The sequence below is a fragment of the Capsicum annuum genome, chromosome 3, assembly GCF_002878395.1.
Source record: "Capsicum annuum cultivar UCD-10X-F1 chromosome 3, UCD10Xv1.1, whole genome shotgun sequence".
NCBI lineage: Eukaryota > Viridiplantae > Streptophyta > Magnoliopsida > Solanales > Solanaceae > Capsicum > Capsicum annuum.
In genome coordinates this window covers 269,742,744-269,769,585 of record NC_061113.1, presented here as the reverse complement: position 1 = coordinate 269,769,585, position 26,842 = coordinate 269,742,744, and the positions used below count along the sequence as shown (strand labels likewise).

The 26,842-nt window shown below is 36.3% G+C and overlaps 3 protein-coding genes and 1 long non-coding RNA gene across 6 annotated transcripts; 1 reads left to right on the top strand and 3 right to left on the bottom strand.

Moving 5' to 3' along the window:
* Window positions 1–747: 747 nt before the first annotated feature.
* Window positions 748–12,158, bottom strand: LOC107861623 (vacuolar cation/proton exchanger 3). 2 transcript variants are annotated; one of them, XM_016706914.2, is made up of 13 exons: window positions 11,717–12,158; window positions 11,469–11,545; window positions 11,089–11,370; window positions 10,912–10,979; window positions 10,793–10,821; window positions 7,987–8,183; window positions 7,556–7,768; window positions 7,199–7,333; window positions 5,849–5,965; window positions 5,724–5,777; window positions 5,373–5,489; window positions 1,878–1,971; window positions 748–1,276 (listed from the first exon to the last, which is right to left on the bottom strand). In XM_016706914.2, exons 3-13 carry the CDS (start codon window positions 11,356–11,358, stop codon window positions 1,266–1,268), a joined length of 1,305 nt encoding a protein of 434 aa, XP_016562400.1. In that variant the 5' UTR covers window positions 11,359–11,370; window positions 11,469–11,545; window positions 11,717–12,158; the 3' UTR covers window positions 748–1,265. The 2 variants fall into 2 exon arrangements, with proteins under 2 accessions (XP_016562400.1, XP_016562401.1); XM_016706915.2 differs by having other exon boundaries at window positions 11,922–12,158.
* A 2,271-nt stretch (window positions 12,159–14,429) lies between these two features.
* On the top strand, window positions 14,430–17,721 carry LOC124897274. Its single transcript, XR_007054012.1, has 2 exons — window positions 14,430–14,812; window positions 17,380–17,721. It is a non-coding gene; the product is annotated as an uncharacterized LOC124897274 (long non-coding RNA).
* Window positions 17,722–18,997: 1,276 nt separating this feature from the next.
* On the bottom strand, window positions 18,998–20,563 carry LOC107861622 (mitogen-activated protein kinase kinase 5; the record flags this gene model as incomplete). Its single annotated transcript, XM_016706913.2, is given in 1 exon segment — window positions 18,998–20,563. A coding segment is annotated over 1 exon segment (1,140 nt). The 3' UTR covers window positions 18,998–19,346.
* A 2,683-nt stretch (window positions 20,564–23,246) lies between these two features.
* LOC107861621 (DNA-dependent metalloprotease WSS1) lies at window positions 23,247–25,820 on the bottom strand. 2 transcript variants are annotated; one of them, XM_047410241.1, is made up of 4 exons: window positions 24,960–25,820; window positions 24,641–24,836; window positions 23,934–24,344; window positions 23,247–23,653 (listed from the first exon to the last, which is right to left on the bottom strand). In XM_047410241.1, exons 1-4 carry the CDS (start codon window positions 25,112–25,114, stop codon window positions 23,468–23,470), a joined length of 948 nt encoding a protein of 315 aa, XP_047266197.1. In that variant the 5' UTR covers window positions 25,115–25,820; the 3' UTR covers window positions 23,247–23,467. The 2 variants fall into 2 exon arrangements, with proteins under 2 accessions (XP_047266197.1, XP_047266198.1); XM_047410242.1 differs by having other exon boundaries at window positions 23,247–23,846; window positions 24,960–25,200.
* Between the last annotated feature and the right edge of the window lie 1,022 nt (window positions 25,821–26,842).

Below are 26,842 nucleotides of genomic sequence, written 5' to 3'. Positions count from 1 at the left end.
GGGAGGAACACCATCACCTAGAAATCGCACACTAGGCAAACACTTTAGCAAACATATATAGTCTCATACAGCAACACCCAATAGACACAAAACGTGTCCAGACAGACAGGATATTCAATATAATGATTTTTTTTAAAAAAAATAAAATTGGTGAACCAGTTGTTGTACCACCAAGGGGTGTGTTAGGGAAAAAGTTACACCGCATGAAATAAATGGGCTCTTTACAATGGGAATTCAAATTATATAGACCAATGTGTTTTGGGGATGACTTATTTACAGATATATTAGAGTTGGTGTGTGGAATGTGGTCAGTCGCTTTCGCCAACCCCAGATACCATAAAATATCAGTGAGCCCAACCACCAAAGTTTACCAATTTGGACAGACCTGAAGACTAAAGGGAAAGCCTAAAGAAGTCTCTCCCATTTTCAAACCAAATGTTCCTTACTTACTAGATAGAAGATGCAGATGCTAACAACTTATCCAAGTCCAGTCAAAGGTCAGACCATCTATATTGCTCTACCAGAAGCGCTGAAAATTACTCTTATCCAATGAAAAAGCATTTGCATCTCATAGCATAATGGACCACATTTTAGTCATGCACTCCAATATTATTAATTGCACAACAGATTTCACTTCTTTTACTTTTGTTTTCCTTGTCTATTATGTTGGGTAGTTGGAGAGGAAGGGGGAGGGGGAGCTCTAGCAAAAATATATTAGTGCATGTAGCATGTCGCATTCAATAGGTATACAGTCACAGTATTACTCAATCATTAACTTTAATAGGTCACAAGACAATTACTGAGAACCACAGGATCATAATAAGCACCCTTTTGTGCTAGACACTGATGACATTTTTCTTCCAACGATTACTATGAATTTTTTTACAACAGTAACATCTCCTAACTCTTTGACATTTGGAATGATATGATGAAAGCAAGAAAAGAATAAATATATTGTTTTATGCGCTCACCCTTTCTTCTATCTTTTTTTCTCCGAGGGGAAGACGGAAACCAGCTTTGTTGCATTGCTGGGAATAATTGAATTGTTTGTCTGCTACAGAAACATGATACAACATGGATAACATTCAAGAAAGTCAATTGCGAACTAATTTGAACATTCTGTTGTAACAAGCAAGTCCCTTCATTCCTCCAACCCAATCATCACTTGGGTAGTGCAGCTAGCAAGACTGGACGCCTATTCATTTCATCGCCAGGAGTCGAAGAGCTCATTTGGCTGAGGCATGGGTATATAACCATGGTTCTACTTAGTCTCCATCTACACCAAGTCCATTGCAACAAAGGTTAATTACCAACTTTTGTGATCTTGGGATTTGGACATGTAAAGAAAGTAGTCAAGACCTACAAACGAGATCTTAACTCATCGGTTTCAACTCACCAATGTCAGAACAAGCATCTCATATTTACAAGTCCAATTTAAAGTAAGCTTGAGAAAGGGAATTTCGCATTTAAAACAAAACCAATTTCACTCATTAAGGGTGACCAAACAGTGGTGACCTTCGTAGTCCCTCGTTTTTTTTTTTTCCTTTTTTATATATGAACATGCTCTCTGTAATGTTTACCTTGCACGAATTAGTACTTTTCGGTCAAAGCAAAAGAGAAATTATCAGATTCAAATCATGCCTATTTAAAACTAAATTCAAGAGAAAGTGCAAAAGATTCCTAATTAATCAGATAAAGACTTGGTGGCAGGCGATAAAGTCAACAAGTTTTGCACAAAAAACAGTTATGGTAACATAGGCACGTGGAAAGGAGAAACAGCGCAGTGCTCAAGTGCATAAATTATAAAGGAAATGGAATTTAAAGGATGCTCAGACTTCAAAAGGAACAAGGAAAAAAGATTCAATCTAGGGACCTACCTTTGGATGGATCAACATGCACAAAGAAACTTGCAGCAACAATCAGATAGCATAGGATCAGCATCAACCCTTTAAAATAGTTTGATGTACCTTCCTACATTGTGTAAAAGCAGCATCAGAAATTAGCGACAATCCTACATTTGTCGGCCCGGAACCAAGTTTACATCACAAGATAAAGAATTTTCTTCATCTCTTTTTTCTTTAGGGGTGGAGGGGTGGGGTGAGGGAGGGGGATGAAAGTGAGGGATGTGTTGTTCTACAGAATACAGAGAAGAAGAAAACAGTCGTTTGAGGATAAAAATATTTTGCTTGTTTAGAGAATATAAATAAACAAAAGACTCCTATTCTATTTCTAACTAGGAAATTAATAAAATCTTATTCTATCTTCAACTAGGATACTAATAAAATCCTATTCTATCTCAGCTAAATAACTGAATTTCAGAAATAAAATTACTAAACCAAAAAAAAATAACAACAAATAACTCAATAGTTCAACACTCCTCCTTGAGATGTTTGCTGGTAACTCCAAGTTGTTCATGAAGAGTTTCAAATCTGAATTTAGGAAGAGCTTTGGTAAATATACTAGCGAGCATCAATCCCTCCTTGCTCTCAGCAATTTCATTGAACATCTCAATACATTTCTTCACAAGGTTCTTCCCAATCACCTTAAGAATGTTGTTCTGTTGTAGCATCTCACGAGAGATGTTGAGAGACAAATCATCAGAGTCCACAACACCCTTCACAAATCCAAGGTACTCGGGCATAAGCTCCTTACAGTTATCCATAATGAATACCCTCCAGACATATAACTTGATGTTGTTCATCTTTTTTCGAGCTTCAGATTCTAACATAGCATCTTGCTTCAAGAAAACTGCAAGCTCCTCATCTTCAGAAGCATGGGCAAAAGTTGCAAAAATATTTTTTGTACTGTGGAGGTATTCAGCCCTTGAATATTTAGTCCAGAATTCTTTTCCTGACATCTTTCCAGGAACAAAGTTTAAATATGCTCGGCAGACAGCTGGTTTCTCAGCAAAAATCTGATGAATAACCTCTAGAGTCAAGTTAAATGTAACTCAGTTCGTCTGACCATCGGATGATGGTTTTACACTCCACGTCATTTTTTAAAGCTACTCGTTGTTTTGGCTTCTTGTTTTCAGTTTGCTCCAGCAGCCTCTTCCGAGCAGCCCAAAAATCAGCCTCTGATAGAATACCTCCAATGACCAATTGCCTGTGGAGTTTCTGCAGTAACTTAATCCGACGCCCCATTTTTGTTGCAGTGAGCTGCTCATCATGCGGAACATCAGGTTTTTCGGAAGTAGATTTCCCTACTTCCCCATAAGCTGCAATTGATGAGGCAACAAAGTCCCGACACTGGTCACGGTCAGGGAAACTATCAAACTCAAAACGATAATTTCCACCCTGATCTTGTGTAAGCTTAAGTAGAGCCTGCTTACTTGAACCCCCATTGTCTTTCTTGGGCTCATCGTCTTCATCATTACTGATTCTTTCACAGTACTCTTCTCAGCCCAGAGGTAAATTGGATAGCTAATGAATTCAGAGTACTTCTTTACGAGGTCCTTGATTCTCCGTTCTTCCAAGTACTCCAGCTGGTCTTCCTTGAGGAAGAGAGTTATCTTTGTTCCTCTGCCCAATTGCTCAACATTTACATCTCTCGTAACAGTGAATGAACCACCTGCTTGTGATTCCCAGATATATTGTTCGTCATTGTTGTGCTTGGTGGTTAAAATAACCTGCTCACATTGACTACTTCGACAAACTTGCTCAGAATTTGAGTTCCAACTCAAAGGAAACTTCTTTTTATCATTTCAACTGTAATCATTCTTGGCCGCTAGATTCGCAAACAACACATTTTTTATCTTTGAACAGTAATATAGCATTTGACCAACACTCAATAGATTTTGGTCAAGATTAGGTTCCAACAAAACATCTTGAATAAATATAGTACCTTTGGGAGCTTCAATTGCCACAGTTTCTTTACCAACAATATCCAACGTGGTTTTATCGGCCAACTTGACACTACCTTTGGCAGATTCCAACTTCGTAAAATATTCTCGTTTGCTGGTCATGTGTTGAGTGCACCCACTGTCCACAAACCATGTGTTTTCATCATTCAATCTTGTTGCTGCCACCGCCGTAAACACAAACTCCTCCTGTTCTTCAACTTCTGAAACGTTGGCTTTTTGAGTTTGTTGGTTGTTCTCCTTCTTCACTCTGCAAAACCTTTCAATATGTCCAAGCTTATTGCAATATCCACACTGGAGAGGTGGTTTCTTCCCCTTAAACCAACAATCATCCTCTTTATGATTGGTTTTTCTGCACTACTTGCATGGAGGGAAGTTTTCTTTCTTCTTCACTCCATTGCGAGAATCGCCTTGATTATTTCTACAAGAATTAGTAAAAGTTTCTGGGATACCTTCCTCTTGCATTTGCATCTTCCCTTTGAACTTGGCTTGAAGAGCAGTTTCGGTAGCTTCTTCTAGCCTCAAGGATCTTCTTTGCTCTTGAGCTTGAAGAGCATGTACAAAATTTGAAGGTGACAATTTTATGAGATCCTTTGAATCTTCGAGTGAGGAGATCTTTGCTTCAAATCTTTTCGGCAAACTCACAAGAACCTTTTCCATGATTCTTGAATCTATAAGCTCTTCTCTCATAAGTCTGATTTGGTTTACAACCTTCATCAACTTGTTGGAGAATTCTTCAATAGTTTCTGAATCCTTCATTCAGAGAATTTCAAACTCTCTTCTCAGATTTATCACTTTAATCTGCCTGATTTTGTCACTTCCGTGAAATTCTTCTTTCAACTTGTCCCAAGCCTCCTTTGCAATCTTACTCGCCATAACTCTAGCGAAAATTACTTCCAAAAGTGTTGATTGTATGCAAGAGAGAGCTTTAAAGTTTTTTGAAACCTCTTTCTCTGTGATTCTTAATTTGCGCCATAATTGGATTATTTGGCAAAGGATTTACCTCTCCTCCAACCTCTACCATTTCCTACAGATCATATGCACGCAAATATGTTCTTATCTTGACAGCCCAAATTGGATAATTCTCACTAGAAAAAATTAGGGGTGAAGGAATTGAAAAATTGTTGGAAGCCATAACAATTTTGACTTTTACGCAGGATTATTTTTGGGGGTTTCTCTCTCACAGATCCCTCAAGAAATTGGCTTTGATACCAATTGTTGTTCTACAGAATACAGAGATGAAGAAAACAGTCGTTTGAGGATAAAAATATTCTGCTTGTTTATCCATTCACATCTGAGAATATAAATAAACAAAAGACTCCTAATCTATTTCTAACTAGGAAATTAATAAAATCCTATTCTATCTACAACTAGGATACTAATAAAATCTTATTCTATCTCAACTAAATAACTGAATTTCAGGAATAAAATTACTAAACCAAAAAGAAAAATAACAGCAAGTAACTCAATACTTCAACAGGATGTTAAGAAAGAACTATGTCGAATGTCGAACCTGCAGCATGAATGCCACGACTAGCACTGTGATGAAGAGTGTAGCAGTCTCGAATAACTGGAAATTCAAGTTCATGGGCTTTCCCATAAACCAACCAACGACAACACAAAACGGAATCTGCATTTTCAACAGCATAAGATATGAAATTCCAACTGAATGCACAAGTCCTGTCATCTATTTTGAATAAATATAATCTGACCGCGCCAAAATTAACAGTGACACCGAAATATCATGTGCTCTCAGGAGAAATATCAGGAAAATCCATCTAAGGATCTATAAATATCTTTTAAAATAATTATCCCATAATTTAAAAGGTTGTCTTAGATAGTCAGAATGTATTAAATGTCTTACCACAAACATCGATATCTGAGTAGATGACCCAATTGCAACTCCGAGTGTGATGTCCTGCCAGTGAAGAAACATTAGTAACTGTTTTAGACCAAAAGAGAAAGTAGATTTAGTTTTATAACACTCACAAGCTTATCTTTCATTGCAAACATGATTGCGCTGGCATGTTCTGCAGCATTTCCCACGATTGGAAGCAAGATGACACTAATAAAGGACATCGGCAAGTTCATCGAGTCAGATGCACCCTGAAAGGATAATGGTGACATCAGACATCGAAATTACCATGAAGAAACAAAAAATTGTCACCCAAGGATCAAAGCTGATCTTGAGTCCTTTTGGCATTATGCACGTAGCTCAACTTTATTAGGTGCTTATGGGGGACTGTAAATCAATTACGTCAGAGGTAACTAAGGCTTCTCTCTACTATGATGTTGCATTCAAAATTTTTGGGGTCTATAGCTTGACTAATGCTGTTTTTATACTTTTGAGTTCCGGGCTTCTTCATCACCAATCACCTAGTTTGAAGGAGGCGGCAAACCCGTTTCAATTTTTGTGCCCCTATCTTGTTATTCTTTACCTGGTGAAAAGTAGGAACAGATCTGGTTAATTTTCTACTGATCTGCTGGTTCTCTCTAGTTTCATTTACTGCTCTGTCAACATTATAATTATTTACCACATTATATTATTTCGTATGTTCCAATATATACGGAGTATTTTATTTTGTATCTTTTGCATATCGATCCACTAGTAGAATCTATGGATTATGTATTTTTGTTGTGTTGTTTCCCACTCTTTAGCAGGTTAGTATTTTTTAAAAAAATAAATTTGATGTCTGACCCAGCTTATGCGCACCTCAACTATCCCAGTAAGTATGTGCTGCCTCCCACCAACACAGGCACAAAATACCAAGTAACTCTATCCACCAAAAAAGAAGTTTCGACGCCACCCTTAGGTGCTTAATAGTTACTAATAGATGTTCAATATTTATGACACTGTATGTCTGTATCCAACTATTGTCATGTTCCCTTGATTTTTTCATGCCATGATGTCTTCATGTGCGTGCTTTACAGTACCCCTTTGTGGATCTGTACTACGTAGATCGAATTTTGGATCTAATTTTCTAAAGGCAAATGAATCACTTTTGCAGACTCTTGGGACAAAGGACATACAACCCATTCACAATTCCCATGTCTGATCAGTAGCCAACCTTTTTGTAGTGTGGGCTTTCCAGTGGAACCAAAAGGCTTCATGAGGATTGACCAATTGGACAAGGAAAACTAAGGCAGACAATTTCTGGAGGTCTACTGCACGAGGCTACTCGTTATCATGCCATTTTTTCTCTGAAAAAACCTTCATGATAAGCATCTAAAGTTAAGCAGGAGGTAGATATACCTTTATAAAACTGGTATATAGAAAAGGCTTACCTTAACAGAAAGAAAAGAAAAAAGAAAGGAAAAGGAAAAAGGCAAATAGATCACCTCAATGGCATCTACTAGATATCCAGACAGCACTGATATCCATGTTGTCAAAACAGCAAGCCACCCAATAGCCTCCCACTGTGTTATCTCAGGCGCTTCTTCTTCTTCAGAATCTTCTGAATTATGTTCTCCATCCTGTTTACATATCGGAGAAACTATTAGATCTACCAAATCATTTCCAGTAACAAAAAACAACAATCACATATTTTGGTACAAGTCATCTCAAGAACTATTTGAAATATGTGCACCCTTCAGTCTTCATATCAGGCATTTGATAACTCCAGAGAAAAACAAAATGCAATGAAAAAGCAGGAGTGAACCTAAGCAAAATCAAACAGCTAAAATTAGACAATCTACCTCACTCACGGAGCGATACAGATTTGGTTGACTCTTGAGCTGAAAGAATAGGTAGCTTGCATATGCTACCAGCATTATGCAACTGCTAAATCTTGAAAGAGCCAACTGTGACTTGCCAAAATGCAATTCCGTGTGGGTGAAATGAAGTACAGCTGGGAATAATAAGCCCATGACTGCCATCAACAACAATCCAGAGTTCACAATGGCAGTCGCCTGAAACATTTAAAAATTAATGACCGTTTGCACATGAAAGCAGAAAGGCACTTAATGGATACACTATGATAAGAGTTCACACTGAACCATTGCTCATAAAGAAGTTCTATTATTTTATGTTTTTCATTTTTTTTAATTAATCAATAAAAAGGCGAGGTGTTGACTTCATAACAGATTTATTCAAGGACATGAGTACATGACTAGAAGAATATGATCACCTTATTGAACACCTGAACTTTCTCTTGATGAATAATCCCACCACTGAAGAAGGCACAGCCAAGCACCAAGAGCATATTTGATAAAATGGAACCCAGCAAGGATTGTTTAACAACCCGCATCATCCCATTGTTCAATGCATACAGTGAGATTATCATTTCAGTTGCATTTCCAAACGTTGCGTTAAGAAGGCCCCCAACTATAAATCAGGAAAAAAAAAAAATAGTGTGCTGATAAGAAAATGATAAATACATGGTGGGGGAATCATGGGCTCCCACAGATTAGAAACAGCACACATGAAACCGACTCGTTTCAACAAATATACATGTATCATGTGAAAACAACATGATGCAGTATTCCAGCAAAGGGTCAATGAGACGAAGTTCAAGCACAGCAAAGCATAAAAACTATTTTAAAAGATACAAGAAACTGATGACCGATCCAACTGGCTTCAGTAAGCAAATCAGTAACATATGAGAAATTATTCAGAAGCTTGCTGCTAAGTCTGGATAAGGACCAAAATATCCTATGTATAGTGACTCTGTAAGATCTTTTTTTTGAGAAGGGAATGACACTGTAAGATCTTATGACGTCTGATCTTTTTCCTTTCAATAGGTGTATGAGAAACCAAACAAAATTTTACAGAAATGTAGCAGGATCTCCCACAAGCCTTCTCAAATGAAAGAAAAGACGCAAAGCACGAAGAATGTAGTAAACATGTTGCAGCAGTCTTTTAAGAATCATTTTAGCTCTTACCTTCAGCAAGGCCAATAGAGATTAGGTTGCCAGTTGGCACTTTTTCAATTTTATAGTGGTGAAACATGTTCACCATGCACCCCACTTCTATAAAAGAGACAAATAATAAAGCTGAGGTGTCACGACAATCTTATGTTTAATTGTAATTGATGGTCTTACGGAAACAGCTTCTATGCCTTACAAAGGTAGGGGCAAGGTCCGCGTACATCCTACCTTCTCCAGACCCCACTTGTGGGATTACATTGTTTAAATTGTTGCTATTGTAATTGCAGTGTTCTATGTGAGCAGATGTGAGAAAATTAAGACACTTAATACTAATGAAGTTCGATGTCATTGACAACAAAAGGCCGAAAAAGAAAACTTTGCTCTTTACGAGAAGAATAATCTAGATACTGGAAATAATAGACAAAGTATTTGCCTATTCTAACGGTTGAAAGTCTGCTTTTCTACTCAGTATCTGACTTGAAAGATAATCGTACATCTTTCATAAACCTAACTCTGGCCAGAACAAATTATGACGAGATTAATTTGTAAGAACCAGGAATTTTCATACCAGAAAAAGAAGAAAAGGACGAAGTTCAACAAACATGCGTCCAACACCGATCAGACCCGCAAAAAGAAAAAGCACAAGATCCCTCTTTTAGTAAGTGATCCACAACAGGTCACTACAAAACTAGCATTTAAGATAAACCCAGTTGGTCAAAATTTGAGGAGTTCGATGTTTTCTACCGAATCCATTGGCAGTACATCGAAGTCTGCTTGACCTTATATTAGGCACTACATACTTCTCTAAAATTAGAAGGGGAGCCTTGGAGTAACTGGTAAAGTTGCTGCCATGTGACTAGGAGGTCACGGGTTCGAGTCTTGGAAACAGCCTCTGGCAGAAATGCAAGGTAAGGCTGCGTACGATATACCCTTGTGGAGGGGCCCCTCCCCGGACACCGCGCATAGCGGTAGCTTTAGTGCACCGGGCTGCCCTTTTATACTTCTCTAAAATTGCATGACGCATTTCCCGTCTGCTCCTCCCCGCTGACCAACACAACAAATATAACAGGAAAAGCATTTATATAGCATGTACTCTCTGATTGCTGAATATTGGAATAAGATCCAAACTTTTAAGAACTGCGCAGCCAGCTAAAACTTCCTTCCATGTTCTAGAAACTGAAGCACTTTTCTAGTCCAGATGTCTTCAATTAATCCTCTCTTTATCTTCTCCTTCACCTTAGCTCATTGAACATGATCACCAAATGAAAGCATCAATCCGAACTTCCGCTAAATGATAATGCAGTAAATTATCTCCATGTTAGATGTGCTATGTTCAACATATTACATTCATCTAAATGCCTTTTGCAGTTCAGAGTTAAATGGAACTGCTGCTCATTCAGTGCCACTACTAAATCCACCTTAGACACCATATTATTGCCATTTATGGTGGTCTATGACCATTATCCATTCAGGTGGGAAGGGGAAGAGGAAGAGAAGAGAACCCAGAAACAACTTCCCCCGACTTAACTCACAGAATCCCATCCTGAAATAAGAAAAACATGTTTCACATTCTTACTGATCTTCAGTACAGCATCCTGTCTTTTTTTCTTTTTTTCCCCCTTTAAGTGATAAAGTGAGTATGGCAACAACACTATAACCAGTGTAATCCTATGAGTGAGGTCTTGAAAGGGTAGGATGTACGCAGAACTTGCCCCTAACTATATTGGGTAAAGAGGTTGTTTCCAATAGACCCTTGAATGATAAAGTGAGTACAACATTGTGTCGTGTGGCCCAAAATGCCTTGCGAGGCGCGAGCTACCAAACTATTGATTTATGTAATTGGAGATAACCAATTAAATTATGATGAAACCTAGGAATCAGTGGCTGGTTCAATATGACTACCTCCACAGCATAAATAGGCTTTCAAGAAGAAATAAAGGACTACAAATTGATTGAGCCCAGAAGTAAAGAAAGATGTCTTGATAGAATTACGTTAGGATTGAATAAAGTTGATTGATTGAGAAACTTTTCAGAGGAACAAATGAAACAATAAACAAAAAGGAGTACCTGTTGGCCCGGTATAGAACGCAAGCTGCCTGTAACAATAGGATTAAGAAGGTAAATATGCGCACAAACAAGAATAGCAGCAGAAGAGAACTAAACTAACTTGGAGAGCACAAGCTTACTCAGTCGCATAGCCCAAGCGCTCAGCTAAAGGTGTAATGCCCAGTAAACTGAAGAAAAATACCCAAGCCTGAAACATCAAGTTGTGCACAAAACACAGTGATAAGCAAAATTGAAATTGGGGGAAGAAAAAAAAAACAGCACAAAAAGAGCATATGGAGAGAGCTTAATGCACTTACATGTTTTCCTGTAACATAGTGTAGCAATATGGCCAAGGGGCCAAAAGGAAGCAACACATTGATCTTCGCTTTGATAACAACAATGTATATACTCCTTAGAAGGCTGATCTGATACATCTTTCTTAAGACTCTAGAAGAGCGATAACTTCTGGGTGATACAATATGAGGTGCCTCATAGTGCAAACTGTCGATCTTGATAGTTGCCTGAGACGAACTAAATGGAATCTCCTCGTCAAATTCAAGCTCTAACTTCTCCCCAGCAGATCCCATTTTCAGTTCAGCCTACAATAATTGACCAAACAAATAAAGGGTAACAAAACTTTGGATAATAGATAAATCAATGATAAATAAAGTTGTGATTTTTTTTTCTCTAATAGTACCTCAATGAATCAATGACAAATATTCTGGATGAGTACACCAAAAGAGGCCAATTCAACAATTGGTCAAAGCAGGTCAGCTGGGGAAGGAAGATTGGTCATAAGAGTATACCATAAGGAAAAAAGAAAGAAAATGAAGCTGATTCAGAGAGAGCGACCAGATCAAGATTTGCCATAAAAGATAAAACAGAAGAAACCAAGCATAACCAGACACAACCCACAAAAGAATAGCATAAAGATTGAACCTTTACCAGATAAAAATCAACAAATCGGCTAGTGGAATCTTCCTCTTAACTGATTTGGACTTTAATTAATCAAAATTAGTAAGTAGTAACATAAATGATAATCCTAAAAGTTATAGTAATAGTAGTAACAAAAAGAAGTTAAAATAGTGTATATTAGTGTGTAAACTATATAACATGCAGTTTCTAGAGAAAAAAGGGTCCCTGAATTTACGGTTATTTAGCTTAATTCTTGTTCTGAAAAGGGTGCGGAAGAATGGAGCCGGCAATAGATGAAAATAGGACATAGAGAAAGAAAAACGAAGGTTCCTGGAAGAAGCGCTTGATGCTTAATTACTATTTTTTGAAATTAACAATTCGACTAATTGATTATGATTAGTATATTACTACTAATTTTCAAATTAATCAAATAAATAAAATAATACAAATGAAAATAGGGGGATATTGTGTGTGTGACTAGGTGTCCCACTGACTCAATTATTAAAATGGTTAGTAGTACTACTAATATTTAAGTAAACATGGCGTGTTGCATTAGCCTACAACAACGATCATTTCATCTTACTCCACTACGCACCCACTACTGGCGGATCCGGATCCACCTTATAATCAAGGGTTTATTCGAATCTTCTTTAACGAAAAATTATATTATATTATCCACACGATCAAAAATATTTATATATATATTTATATATATATATATATAATAGATGCTGACCCTCTTCGATTAGTCCGTATATTTACTTCTGAACCCTCACAATTAAAATTTTGACTCCGCCCACTGACACCCACAACTAGCCCTCATTTCTTTTCTAGATGATGGAGTAATATAATATTAAGAAAAAAATAGGCACAATATCTCAACATGTACTTTAATTTGACTTGAGTTATATGAGTTCTAGTTTTCAACATACATACATAAATAAAAACTTAAATTTATATGTTAAAATAAGTGAAATTTGGTATGTACGATGTGAATTGTGTTTGTATACATGTTTAACTTTATGATTTAATCAAAAAAAAAAAAATTATGATAGTTTACATATTTATTTATACACGCATAAAATTGAAGGACATACATATTAGCTAATGACATATTTATGTATTATGTCAAAATAATACAGTTGCATACTATATTCTCATATTTCAATTTATATTTTTATTGAGAAAATTTTTATTAAAAAGAAAATAAGATTAATTCTGCTTCATATAAGGGGAATTTTTCTTTTGTTCAAACTGAGAATTTAAAACATTCGAAAGTCACTGTTTTTTTTAAAAAATATCAAACGGGGCTAGCTGAAAGAAAAAGTTCAAATCTTTATCAAAGGCAATGACTAAAATACTATATGTCGAAATTTGCTTATAGAGTGGTCTTTTTTCTTTTATTTTCTTTTCTTTAGGGGGACAAGTGAATGTGACTTGAAGAATCAACATATATTTCAGCTAAGGAAAGTTTAGTTAGTTAGTTGGTTAAGAGCTGTTAGTATAGTTTCATTCTTTAATGAATGGAATACAACATCAACCTAACTTATGGGCTTAAGATTTTGCATATTAATTGGAATCTAACATCCTCAAAAGTAGAGATCAGTTTCAATCTTAAACATTGGGCTTAGCATGTTGGACAATATTAAATGCTCTGGTTGGCCCTAAGAACCTCCTTTTATGTGTTAGAGATTGAAAATTTAATTTAGGGAAAAGATTCAAATATGTCATTTAATTATTATAAATATCTAATTTATGTCATTCGTTGTAATTTTGACTCATCTATGTCATCGGCGTTGAAAGCTTGACTCAGCCATTTCATTGTCGTTACAGAAAAGTTGATTCATGTCATTATTTTTTAACGGTGGTGGTTTGCAAAATGATTTTTATCACGTAGTCTCTTATTAGAGGTTCACGAAATCAAATCCAAAAAAGTCAATATTCCGTACAGATCAAAATTAAAAACGAATCAATTAAAATAATATTCGACCCACGCCGTTAAAATAGAAACTGGACTCATTACAAATAAAAACCAGGCCTTCATCTGGGCATGGAGGTGATGAAGGAGTGCATATATTGATTGTTGGACACGAAAATGAGAAAATTCACACATAAAAATAGACTTTGGATATATAGAATACTGAAAGGAATTTTTGTATACATAAATTAAAAAGCATATTGATCGGTGAGATGAGAGCATTATAACAGTATATCTTTGTTAAGGACTAGAGTAGATTTCGTTCTATTGACCTTTTTGATGATAAATAAAATGTGGTTCGTTAGACCAAAAAATAAAAGATAAAACTTGAGCTCATTAAGAATAAAGATCAAACTCACTGAGTGTGTGGCTTTTATTTTAATTGGTCTAATTTTTAATTTTGATTTTTAAGTAATATTGATTGATTTAAATGATGTGGACCTCTAATAAGAGGTCACATGGTAAAAATAATTTTACGAAATCATCGTTAAAAAATAATTGCGAATGAACCTTTTTAGTAACAACAATGACATAAATAAGTGAAACTTTTAAGGGCGAAGGCATAAATGAGCCAAAATTATATAATAAACAACATAAATGAGTCATGACCATTTTGGAATCGTCTTTATTATTCTTAGCTTGTAGTAAAATGATGATAATATAAGTATATACGATTTATTATTATATTGACACTTGGACTCATATCTAATATGTATGGATCTGTGGCCAACACTGATAGTGGTTATTAGATTGAATAATAGGAGGACACTTGGTAAGAGTAAAAGAATGATTAATCACAAAGGCAAATGTAGGTGGTGCTAATTAGAAGGAATTACACATGTTATCGAATATGGAATTATGGATTCATCGTTGCCGTAAATAGTTTTACCTTTAGATGGATCATTAAGTGGGATTGTGACTAAAACGACTTTTCACGACAGCGTCGTTTGCCGACACTATGTGATTATTAATGCATGGCTTAATCACAATATAACATTCAAACTACATATATATATATACTTCCAATACTACTACTTTTGATGGCAATATATCATACGGTTTAAATGTTATTAATTACAAAGAAAGTCAGAGGCTAGATCAGATTGAGTTATCATCATCCTTGGAATTTATCAAAAGGAAAAAGAATAGTAAGTCAGTCTCGAACTAGCAGCTACTATAGTATGCCTTTATTCATACTTTCTTCTTTCATGTCAACTTGGAGATTATTGGGAGATTCATTATCACTAAGTAAGATTATAGATTCACTCCTACTCAGATGCCCCACCAATATATTAGTAGTATGTAATTAAAAAAAAGGAGAGACACCCTTGTTTACATGTTAATGTCACATTCATGATTTCTGTACCTGAAAATAATAATACTAGCTAGTATAATTCGAGAAAAGAATTTCCATTCCACGAGAAAAGTCTTTGGTTATTTCGAAGTGATCCTGAGTTGCGGTCTATAAGAGCCAACAGGAATTGACGAGGAAGGGTAGAATTGATCAACAAACATATTGTTACCAAACTCCGCGTGTTACTGTTATCCCCCCAAGGCCCAAGGCCCAAGGCCCAAGGCCCAAGGTCTCTCTCTCGCTCTTCTTTGTCCTCAACCCATTTAACTTCTTCTTCCTTCTTCACTTGCTCACCTCATCCATCAATTCCTATTTCTTCTTACCGCCCGTTTGTTTGTTTGGTTAGAGGGATTAGTGATGGATGGTGGGATAAGTTAACAATTTTTCAACCAAACGGCACCTAAAGTTTTAGCACATATTATCTCTGTTTGGAGAGATCTTTAATTTTTACCTTCATTGAAAAATTGCAGACCAAAGTGTCCTTATTTATGGCCTACTTTCGCTAGCATAAATTTAAGGGTCCGTTCGGTAATAATTTTTTTTTCGATTTTTTATTTTTATTTTTTCACTTTTTCGGAAATTGTGATATTTGACCATGAAAATTCAAAAAATTATTTCGGAGTTGGATTTCAAAAAGTGAAAACAACTTTTTGTTGTTTTCACAATTTTCCACTTCCATTTCCAACTTTCATTATTATTACATATAACTCAATCTTTAAATTTTTACACAAACCCCTTTATAACTACAAACAACCACCAAGAAAAAATTATTATTTTATATAGTACAATATCATTTTTAATTGTTACAGATATTCTAATCTCTTTTTCTTCTTTTAACTAAAATTTACTAACGTAAAATAAGTAAAAATAATAAATAGCAATTTATGGCAGAAATATATTAACTTTTGTCTTTAATGAACTATATTATAGAAATATAAGGCCTAGTGCATTATGTTATTTAAAAATGAGAAATTTAATAGTTTTTTCTTGCCATTTTAATTTTCTGTATAATGTTATATAATGGCTATGATGATTTTAATAAATTATTAAAAAATGATCAGTAAAGTCGCAAATCAAACATAACGTAACGATTCATATTGACGATTACCTTATTTTGGTTTTATGAATTTTGAACAGAGGCGAATGTGGTAATTAGCTTAACAAAAGTTTGTTCTCTTTATCAAAACAAAAATAATATTCAAGGGAAATCAATATCATCAATAAAGAAGAAACAAAAAATTAGCACTAATCTATTTAGAAATAATTTATCCGTAAATTTTTTCAAAAAGATCAAATTCAATAAAATAATTAATTCAAGTGAAAGTAATTAAGAATTTTCATCAACAAATTTAAGAATATATTTATATCCATCAATCATATTTATCAAAATATATTTTCTCTATTCAATCGATTATGGTTAGATAAACTTATTTAGCTCGTGCTTGTGATATTTTTATTCTAATTTTAAAAGAATAACAATCATAATAATTAGTTTGTTGTTAATTATTTTATCAATTGAAGACACATATAAATTATTTTTTTAACATTTGGTTGTATGTTAGTAGCTAAATTAGTAGTTGAATGATTTTGATAATTTTTAAAAGTTGAGCGCATAAAATCATATTTAAAAAAGATTTTTCAAAAGTCTAAAAAAATTTCTAAAAGACATGCCAAACACAACTTTAACTCTAACTTCATCTTCAACTCCAACTCTAACTCAACTCCAGAAAAAAAAAAAAAAAGTAATTTTCATAGCGAAACGGCTACTTAAAAAAAACAAAAGTTTCTGCAATTAAGTTATGTAGCATATGTTGTGGAGTATTTGCACGATTTAATTTCATTAGGCATAAGGTTAGAGAATTTTTGTCTTGCTCGACACAAGTTTTGTAGAAACTAGAAATTAAGTTATGGCGTAAAATGGCATAACTTGTGGGTTCTAAATCTGTAGTTTTGCTAAGTTATACTCCCTTTTACAACATAACTTTGAGTTTTGAGCTAAACTTTTACCTCTATCGGCACACAAGTTTTGGTATGAACTAAGCAACATAACTCGTTATAACTGGTTATGCCTTCAAGACACAACACGTGTTAGCAGAAATTATTTATTATTTCCGTACTAGAGGTATTTTCAATCACTTGTTTTTTTTGAAACTATTTTAAGGACAAAAGTTAAAAACGACAACAAATAAAAGCCTTTAAGGCTACTAACAATCAAATGGAGCTCCTAGCTGTACTGGAAGGCCTGAAAATTGTGGAGGATAACAACTTCCACCCCATTGTGATCAATATTGACTCACAACAGGTTATACATATGCTAAAACATGGAAACATGCATTTTGACCCTATTCTTGAACTTTGCAGATCCATGCTGACAAGAGTGAGACGACCAGCAGTACAGCACTGTTTTAGAGAGAACAAAACCAAGTAGCAGACTCGCAGGCAAAGGAAGGAGTACGCAAGCGGATTTTTGGACCCACATGCATTTTTGAAGTTCCTCTTGTGTTTGCAATAGAACATGTCTGGACAGACATTTTAGGAACTTGTTTTAATAGATTTGTGAAAGCTAGCAGCACAAACTTTAGTGCGGACCTTGCTATTTTTGAGCCAGACTAACCGGCTATCCTATAACTATTACTCTGTTGTCTATATTAATCCTTTCTAACCGAAAAAAAATAAATATTACGGTTCAAACAAAGTCCGTCCTTTAAATACCAAAGCTTTTGTCTGTAAGGGAACGTGTGCCTACCACTATAACAAACGCAAGAATCTTCCAACCAGACAAGACAAGAGGTATCAATTCACTGAATAACAGATTTGTACAGCAAAACATAAAGATCAGCATTAAGCAGCAATTGAATGAAACCAAACTTATGGCTGATAAGAAATTAATCTCGAATCAGTGCAGTGCCGACAAGGAGTACTACTTAGCAGGGATATACATATATTTAAAATGATTCCTCTCTCTTTTCCAGCCATGCAATATACCCTCCTTCCCCCACCAACATGGGTTGTGGTCCAATGGTGAGTGGTGGGTGGGGCTACTCCACCCTTAACTAGAGGTCGAGGGTTCGATCCTAGGTACGGAGAAAACTTTGTTAGGGAGCACTTCCCTCTGAATGGGGTCCTACGCGCGCGAATCCGGATTAGTCAGGCTCCAATGCGGGTATCGGACACCGAATGGGAAACCAAAAAAAAAAAATATACCCTGCTTCCCCCAAAAGATACAAGTGTATCATAATCTAAAATTAACCAAGCATGCAAAATCTATTATAGGTAACTATACTACAAGAAAGGGGGTAAAGTATGTAATGTTACAGACAAATATAGCAGGCTTCACACAAACAAAATACAGAAGATTCAGTAGCAGCAGCCTAGTGAATCAGTCTATTAACAGCCCCCAGTGTATCATTCTACTCAGTAGAGTCGGTGCTTTATGGTTAAAAAATATACTAAGGAGGCAAAAACGAGTTTGCTCTGATCTCTCACCTGTTTTCGTAGGGACTAGAGAGCTGCACCTTTCTTCCTAGTAGAGCATTACTTTTCAGTATTGGCATGTTCTTCTCTTTAATTTGTTTTTACCATTTACCAAGTTCTTGCTACAACAGTTCTCTCTTTGGATAAAGTTATTTTTCTCTTTGAACCAGAAATAGTTTCCCCCAATTAGCATACAAGATCTTCTGAAAAATTAAACTAAATCTATCTCAATCACAACATTGCTTTGAATGACTGATTTCATAAGTAATGTCTAAAAGCAATTGAATGTTCTACCATCTTCACCAAATTTAGCATAGCCATACATAAATAGATGCACAAATCCTACACCAAAAGCACAAGCAAAAACAGGATATTGCATCCTTGAGGGAAAGACAGAATTGGAAAACTTTCTTTTCTTCACTTGTCATGGTGATCTATCTTCATTTTACCATCCAAGGATGATGCTTTACAGCTAAATAAGTCCATGACTTCATAAAAGACTCCATTTTTGCAATGACGAAACATATAACCAGATGTCATTAATTGAATCTCTAATTGGGGGCAACCCATAATTTCTACTTTCCTTTGTCCTGATAAAAAAGTGCAACACAAGAATTGTTGATAAGCTTAAAAATGGAAAGACTCTAGCTTTATGATAAACCATCCCCACTTGTCCAATTTTTTCTTTCTCCAGAAATAAAAATCCAACCACCCCTTTCACCACCACCATCCATCCATCCATCCATCCATCATCCCCCGTAATAGAGAGTAATAACATTCAAGATTACACAAAATAAAACAAGAAATTAAGTAAAACAAAAGAGGAGGGGGGGAATTTCTCCGAACCTAAAACGTCAAGAAGAAGAAGAAGAAAAATGAGGAGGTGGAGGTAGCAATTGATGTGCCTGATGGACCTGATTACTCAGTGAGGCAGTTGCAGGAAGGGGCATGCTACCGGTGTTGGTGCCTGGGCTATTCTGGGTGATGAAAGGATGGCGCAAGAGCTGCCCTGCCGTCCACCGCCTAGCGGGATCCCTCTGCAAACAGCAGGCAATGAAATCCCTAAACTCCCGGGAAGCTGTTGGTGGTGCCTCAGGAGGCTGCGACATACAAATGGCGCACATAAGGCTAGCCCAGTCTCCTTGCCTCCCCACAGCGAAGGGAAATCTTCCCAAGTAGAACTCCAGGATGCTCACCCCAAGACTCCATATGTCCCCAGCATATCCGTCGTACTGTCCATGATTCAGATCTGTGTTGATTCTCTCAGGACTCATGTAAGCGATGGTACCAACTGATGAATTGCAGGGATCCATGGTTTGTGCCAGAACTCTGGACACCCCGAAATCAGCAATCTTTACCTCACGCCTCGAGTTGATTAACAGGTTAGAGGGTTTGATATCTCTGTGCACAATCTTACGCCTGTGGAGGTAATAGAGGCCGGAAAGAACCTGTCGGGTTAGATCCGAGAGAGCTGCCTCATAAGGGATAGGGATCCCTTCCAAAGACCCTTTATCCATGAACTCGAGAAGAACTTGGATTTCTCCGTTGTGATCGAACATATCATGACACCTCACGACATTGGGGTTATCAACATCACGGAGAATCTCGATCTCACGGCACATCTGTAGTCGGACGGAGTCCTCGTGGTTACCATAGATAACTTTGAGAGCATAGAGTCTTCCGGTGGGTCGATGCAGGACCTTGTAAACAGTACCACCGGTACCACTACCGATGCGATTAAGACGCTCGAGCTCAGAGAAATGTAAAGGGGTAGGAAGGGGAGAGGAAGAAGAGGATGAGGATGAGGAAGGAGCGGAGGTGGGAGGAAGAGGGAGGGGTACAGCAAGAGCAACGTCACGCTGGGGAAGAGGAAGGGTCAAATCGGTACGACGGCGAGGACGATTCCGTTGGCCGCCGACGGAAGACGGAGGAGGCATGGCGGAGGAGGAGGTGGTGGAGTTGGCGGCTGGTGGGGGTGGTTGAGTAGGTCGCATGATTGATTAATAAAAATGGGACACAAAGGTATTTGGATTGTCTTCTTCTTTTGTTGTGCGTCCAATTATAAATAAAAAGAGAGAGAGAGAGAGAGAGAGAGAGAGAGAGAGAAATGAAGGGGGATTATTTAGGTACTGAGCTGGGAAAAAATAGAGGAAGGAAAATCGAGAGAAAAAGAAATGCAGCCATCCAAAGAGAACGAGAGAAATTTCTTGGAAGAGAGGAAGGGAGAAAAATGTTGAAGGTTAAGGGAGTATATGTATTGGATGATAGGGGCGTCGGGGGTGGGGTAGCTAATTAGGGTCAGGGATTAAATCCTACTACTACCTGATTAACAAATAATCTAATTATTTCTGATTTCAAAATATGATGATACAAATTGTTTTATTTTAAAAATCATGGCAAGGACACACATACACAAAATAGAAGTCACAATTTATCAAAGGATAATCTAACATATTGGGTGTGTTGCCATGGAGAGTGGAGGGGAGGGTCAGCTATGGCCGGGTGGATCGTTAACGGGACATGTTTGGAGATTGGGGTTGGAAAGAAAAAATAAATTTAAAATGTTGCTAGTTAAACTTGTTTTTATCTATATCAAACGCATTCGTAGTTTAACTTATTGAAATGCCGCTAGTTAAGTTTATTTTTCTCCGCATCAAATTCATCCATGATTTAACTTATTGAAATGCCGCTTCTTAATCTTGTTTTTATTCGTATCAAACACATTCGTAATTTAACTTATTGAAATATTGCTAGTTGAATTTGTTTTTATCCGTACTAAACACATCTATAATTTAAATCTCCCTAGTTAAACTTGTCTTTATCATAGCAAACACATCTATAATTAAAATGTCGTTAGTTAAAATTGTTTTATCCGTACCAAATAAATTTATAATTTAAATGTTGTTGGTTAAACTTGTCTTTATCGTAGCAAACACATTTGTGATTTAAATGTCGCTAGTTAAACTAGTTTTTATCCGTACAAAACACATTTGTAATTTAAGTGTCGCTGGTTAAACTTATCTTTACCTGTACCAAACACATTTATAATTTAGTTGTTGCTAGTTAAACTTTTTATTAGTCGTACCAAACACATCTGTAATTTAAATGTCGGTAGTTAAACTTGCTTTTATCCGTACTGAACACATCCATAATTTAACTTACTAACATATCGCTAGTCAAATTTATTTTAATCCGTACAAAACACATATGTAATTTAAGTTATTTAAATGTTGCTAGTTAAACTTGTTTTTATCGATACTAAACACATCCGGAATTTAATTTATTAAAATGTCACTAGTTGAACTTATTTTTATCCATACCAAATACATCTGTAATTTAAATGTCGCTAGTTAAACTTGTCTTTATCGTAACAAACACACCTGTAATTTAAATGTTGCTAGTTAAATTAGTCTTTATCCATAGCAAACACGTCTGTGATTTAAATATCGCTAGTTAAACTTATTTTTATTCGTACCAAACACATCTGCAATATAAATGTCAATAGTGAAACTTAGTTTTATTCATACTAAAATGTCAGTCTACTTAAAGATAGAAAATAAAAATGAAAATATCCACACTGTTACGTCATCCCAAAAGCAAAATTTGCAAAATAAAAATGAAAATATCCACGCTGTTACGTCATCCCAACAGCAAAATTTGCAATTGTTTTAGAATGGAGGGGCATAATTAATTAATTTTATTCTGGACATATTATTGTATTTGTATGTATTGGTCAGATCGAATTCGTTCGTAGGTTTTTGTCTGACTTAAAACTTGACGGGGTAAGCTAAATTGTGTTTTCTTTAAATCAAATGAATTGTCTATTAGCATGAAAAATTATCTATATTATATCCCAAAATGAAACTGCAACTCTCGGGAATGACCAAGTTAAAACAACGATCAATGCTACCCATATACATTATTTAAGGTAAGAATATGCATTAATTAACTATAGTTTAGTAATACATGTGTAGCTCAAGACATGTCACAAGAACATCTGTAATTGAATCATTCTCTTTTCTCATTGGAACTCAATTGATGGATGTTTCAATTAGTCATCTCTTGAAACAAATAATTACTCATGGTTTAATTTTGTTCGAACATAAAGCCTACATCTCATTTAATTTTTGCTATCCCTTAATGACTTAGACTGGTTAAAATCAAGGCTTTCATTCACATGAATAGCAGTTTATCCCTCAATGTAGTAGTTGCATGAATAAGCAAACAAATCGAAATGAGTGAAAAGGTCCTTTACCAAACTATAACGGCATCAGCGTATCATCTAGGAAATTATGATGACGATTGACTGATGGTCCTCCATTTAAATATAAGTAGATTGAGCAGGTTAGCTATACTTGTCATAATTAGAAGTTTCTTTACCAATTCATTAGGTGCTGAATAAGGTTAATGATTTTTAATGATGATGGGATCTTCAAAGTCCGTAGTCACGTACAATATAATATATATTCGTTTCGTAAGGAAATAGACAACGTCGGTGGGTTTAACAAATTGAGGAGGTACGATAACTAGGTTCCGGGGAAAGCGTATAATGTTGGCATCTCAACAAAATCAACAATATTACTATGCATTGCATTTGTCCAATGCATACATGGAAAACTGCTATCGTCAACACGGTAACTATGTTGATGACATCACACCAAAGCTAACCTTTCTTTTATATGTGTGTATGTAATCATATTTAAAAAGTACTCCTAGCACATAATAATAGTACAATTAAACTGAAAACTTGGAAGGAAAAAAAAAATATTCTTATACCAACTACATCAATACTTTAATTACTTTACTTATCATTCTCTCAACATCATAGGACAAACATGAGTTACCAACTCATTCATCATATTAACAACTTCACAGATGGTTCTGGAGCAGAACGGCCAAACCACATTTTTACTATATATTAAATCATTCAAGTCTGACCTGTAATATCTGTAAAATTCTTTGCTTCTTGCGCGCTTTAGGTGCCAATACGAGGATCCCTCATTGAAACAGGTGGGCCATAAGAGTATCTCCACTCTCCACAAGCTAAGCACCGTTCGACCTCAGTGCTATTATGCAATGTGCAAAACTTGCAAGACCATTCTTTTGCTGCCTTTGCTCTGGCCTTTGGGGTTCTGCAAGCTCCACAAAGAAGGGCTAGGGGCTGCAATGGTGAAATGAATAGCATCACTTGGGGGGCTTTACGGTCAAATAGATGATGTGAACGACAAACCCCATTAGATCGATGTGTCTGAATATGATCTCAAATCTGGCTAGGTGTCATTTGTTAGGGCCAAAATATTTATCTTTTTAAAGGATAGTCTCTTGTTGTTTAGATCAAATGGTTGGAACTGTAGCTGCATTTCAAAGAGGACTTATACAACTCCGATGGTACAGGACTAACATAGGAAAATAAAAGAGCAACGATAAAGCAAAAACATTACCTGGTTCAATAAAGTGCACACACAACATTCCCACATTATCTTAGAATCGGATCCTATAACTGAAATATGTCCAGACTCTGGTATTGCTGAAGCTTTGGAGCTTTCAGAAGGCCCCTCACTCTCTAACAATTTGGACCCACACCACAGATCATCGTGTAATCTCCTTTCTGCAGCCATCGCAGCAGCTTGAATTGGGGTGAGTGCAGCCTTGATGCTACTATCACCCCCGAGACGCTTAGGCCCCGATGGCAAAAGTACTTCCATGCGTGCTCTATTTTCTGCAGCAGCCAGTGCTTTCTGACGCAATGATGACAACGGAGGTTGATGAGAAAACCCACCCAACCGCTTCCCTGGGAGATCAAAACCTTGTCCAGTACCTGTAATTCCTTTAGCCATAAGGTCCTCACATTCCTGAAAAGAGATGCAGGAAGAGTTTAAATTGGCAAAAGAAAGAAGAAAGTTCAGCCATATGGGCAAATGCTTCCAAATGTTACATGGTAAGAGCAAATGTCAAGGATAACTCAACTCAGTTATGATGTTTCTAGGAAGGAATACGTCCGGAAAAAAACAATGCATATTAGGGGGAGCAACACAAACAGGTCTCATACAGACTAATAGTTAGAAGGGTAAGTTGTAAGAACACAAAAAAAGCAAAAACGAACGGAAGTGGTGCAAACAAAGTAAAAAGTATCTCATGCAGACACAACCTTCCTGATTTCATCCAATAGGTTATAAAAGTCAGCATTATGTGGGCCATATTCATTGTGGCAGAGCTCATGAAGCATAGTGTCGAGAATTTGAACATAAGGGAAAAAGTCCCACTCATTGTTTGGTCGGCGCAATCTAAGCTTAACCTCAGCACCTCCTCCTATGTTGAGTCCCAAAAGAGATGGGTTGGCAGGACTGCGAAATCAGATGAGCTTATTAATGCATGAACAACAATAGAAAAAACAAATAAAAGAGGAAACTCATTAACTTAAAGACTTGTCAGGGCATAAAAGGCTGAAAGGAAGGAATGGCCAATACCAAAATTCAGAGAGCACCTTAACTTTCCATTTCCGTTTGCGCATTATAGGTTGCACCTGTTTTGCTACATTTTCAAGAATTTCCCTTGCCTCATCATCACGCACCTTCTTCAAAGGTTTGACTTCCCAGACCTTGTTCAGATCATTAAGATCCATAGAGGTAGTGCTAAACCACAACTGAACTGACAATGAGGCGGAACTGGTGACATCAAATTGAAGTCAAAATAGTCGGACATGGAAAAAAGGTCATGTCATTATACAGAATCAAATAGAGATGAAGTATCGATAGGTTCGTTGTAAAAGTTCACTAGAATTCATGCAATAATTAACTTTTTTTTTTTGGTTGAGATATACATGTTTCCTTGGTAAACTATCAGGTACCTCAGTTTACAGATAAATTAAGGATGGATAAAATATGGTATTAAAATAAACACCAAGATAGTCAAATCTAATTTTTTTAATATGTTTAGCTCATCATATTATTTCTTCTTTCGGAAAAAAGGGCAGCCCATTGTACGTACAATGCGTAGGGTCCAGGGAAGGGCCCACCACAAGGGTGTAATGTACATTGTACGCAGCCTTACCTTGCATTTCTGTCAGAGGCTGTTTCCAAGGCTTGAACCCATGACCTCCTAGTCACATGACAACAACTTCACCAGTCACTCCAAGGCTCCCCTTTCGTACATAATCCAAAACATGGGATTCGAAACAAAAGAAAATTCTGAAAAGGTAACATTTTTATATATTGACAAGTCTGTGCATGGGTTTTATTGAAACCATATTTACAGCAAAAACAAAGAGACATAAAACAGACCCAAAATCCTAACAGGACCCTAGAATGTCTATAATTGAGTCAGTGTCCTCTCCTCTAAGTATATCTGCTTGCAAAGATTCAAATCAATTTTTTTTTTAAGTAGAAAATTTGATTATCTCAAAAAAGAACGACTTAAAAGCAGAACTCCTAGCAATATTAGACCCCTATTCCTTAGCATAATTTCTTACCACTATTCCCCACATCCTGCCGTTGTCTCAAAATTGTCGCATCACCAGTTAACTTTGTCGGTGGTCTGTCCTTCCTGTTCCTGGTTCTACCATTATTCTGTAAAGAATGACCTCCTATCTTATTTACCATGGCTTCTTGACTCTATGACATTGTTTTGCTACTTTTACATGAAGCTTTCAGGGTCTTACGCCCAGGTGTTTGCATCTCCCTTTCCACGGGTAAAGAATGCTCTTCCAACCTTGTGTTTCTTTTATAGTCTTCATATTTCATTCTCTCACCCCCTTTTCTTTTCACCTTGCAACGGTTTCCTCTTCTCCCTCACACAAATGACACCATAACTCTTCTTCTCTAACTTAAACTATCTCAATGCCACTCTACCACATGGATTACCGCTCTCATTTTTTAGGATCCCCTTACATTTAAGGTTTTGGAATTACAACTTCTCTATTTTGTTATATACCACAGAGGGTTCAAGATCAAGTCTGGTAGGTAAGTTTTTTCCTTGCAATGTGATTTGGAATACTCCCTCCCAGAATAATTATTTGTTTGACTCTTGTCCATCCAATATGGCTGTAATAGTTAGGTAACCATCAATTGGTTTTGTGTAATGACTCAACAAACTTCCTACACCCAAACGGTTGAGCTCTCAGCAATTTCATAAAAAGGGCTTTCTAGAGATCCCTAATGACACCCCTTCTCTCGAAGTTACGGGCTATTTTCACTCTAAATTTGCAAACTGGTTAGAGACAATGTTTCTAAAGTTCTCATCTTGCAAAACTAAGTCAATGACTTGGCAAATGACGTTACAATCTCAAACAAAACACTCACCCTCTGTAAATTTTCCAAATGTTGTGGTGTTATTGAAAGTTCCAAAAACACTT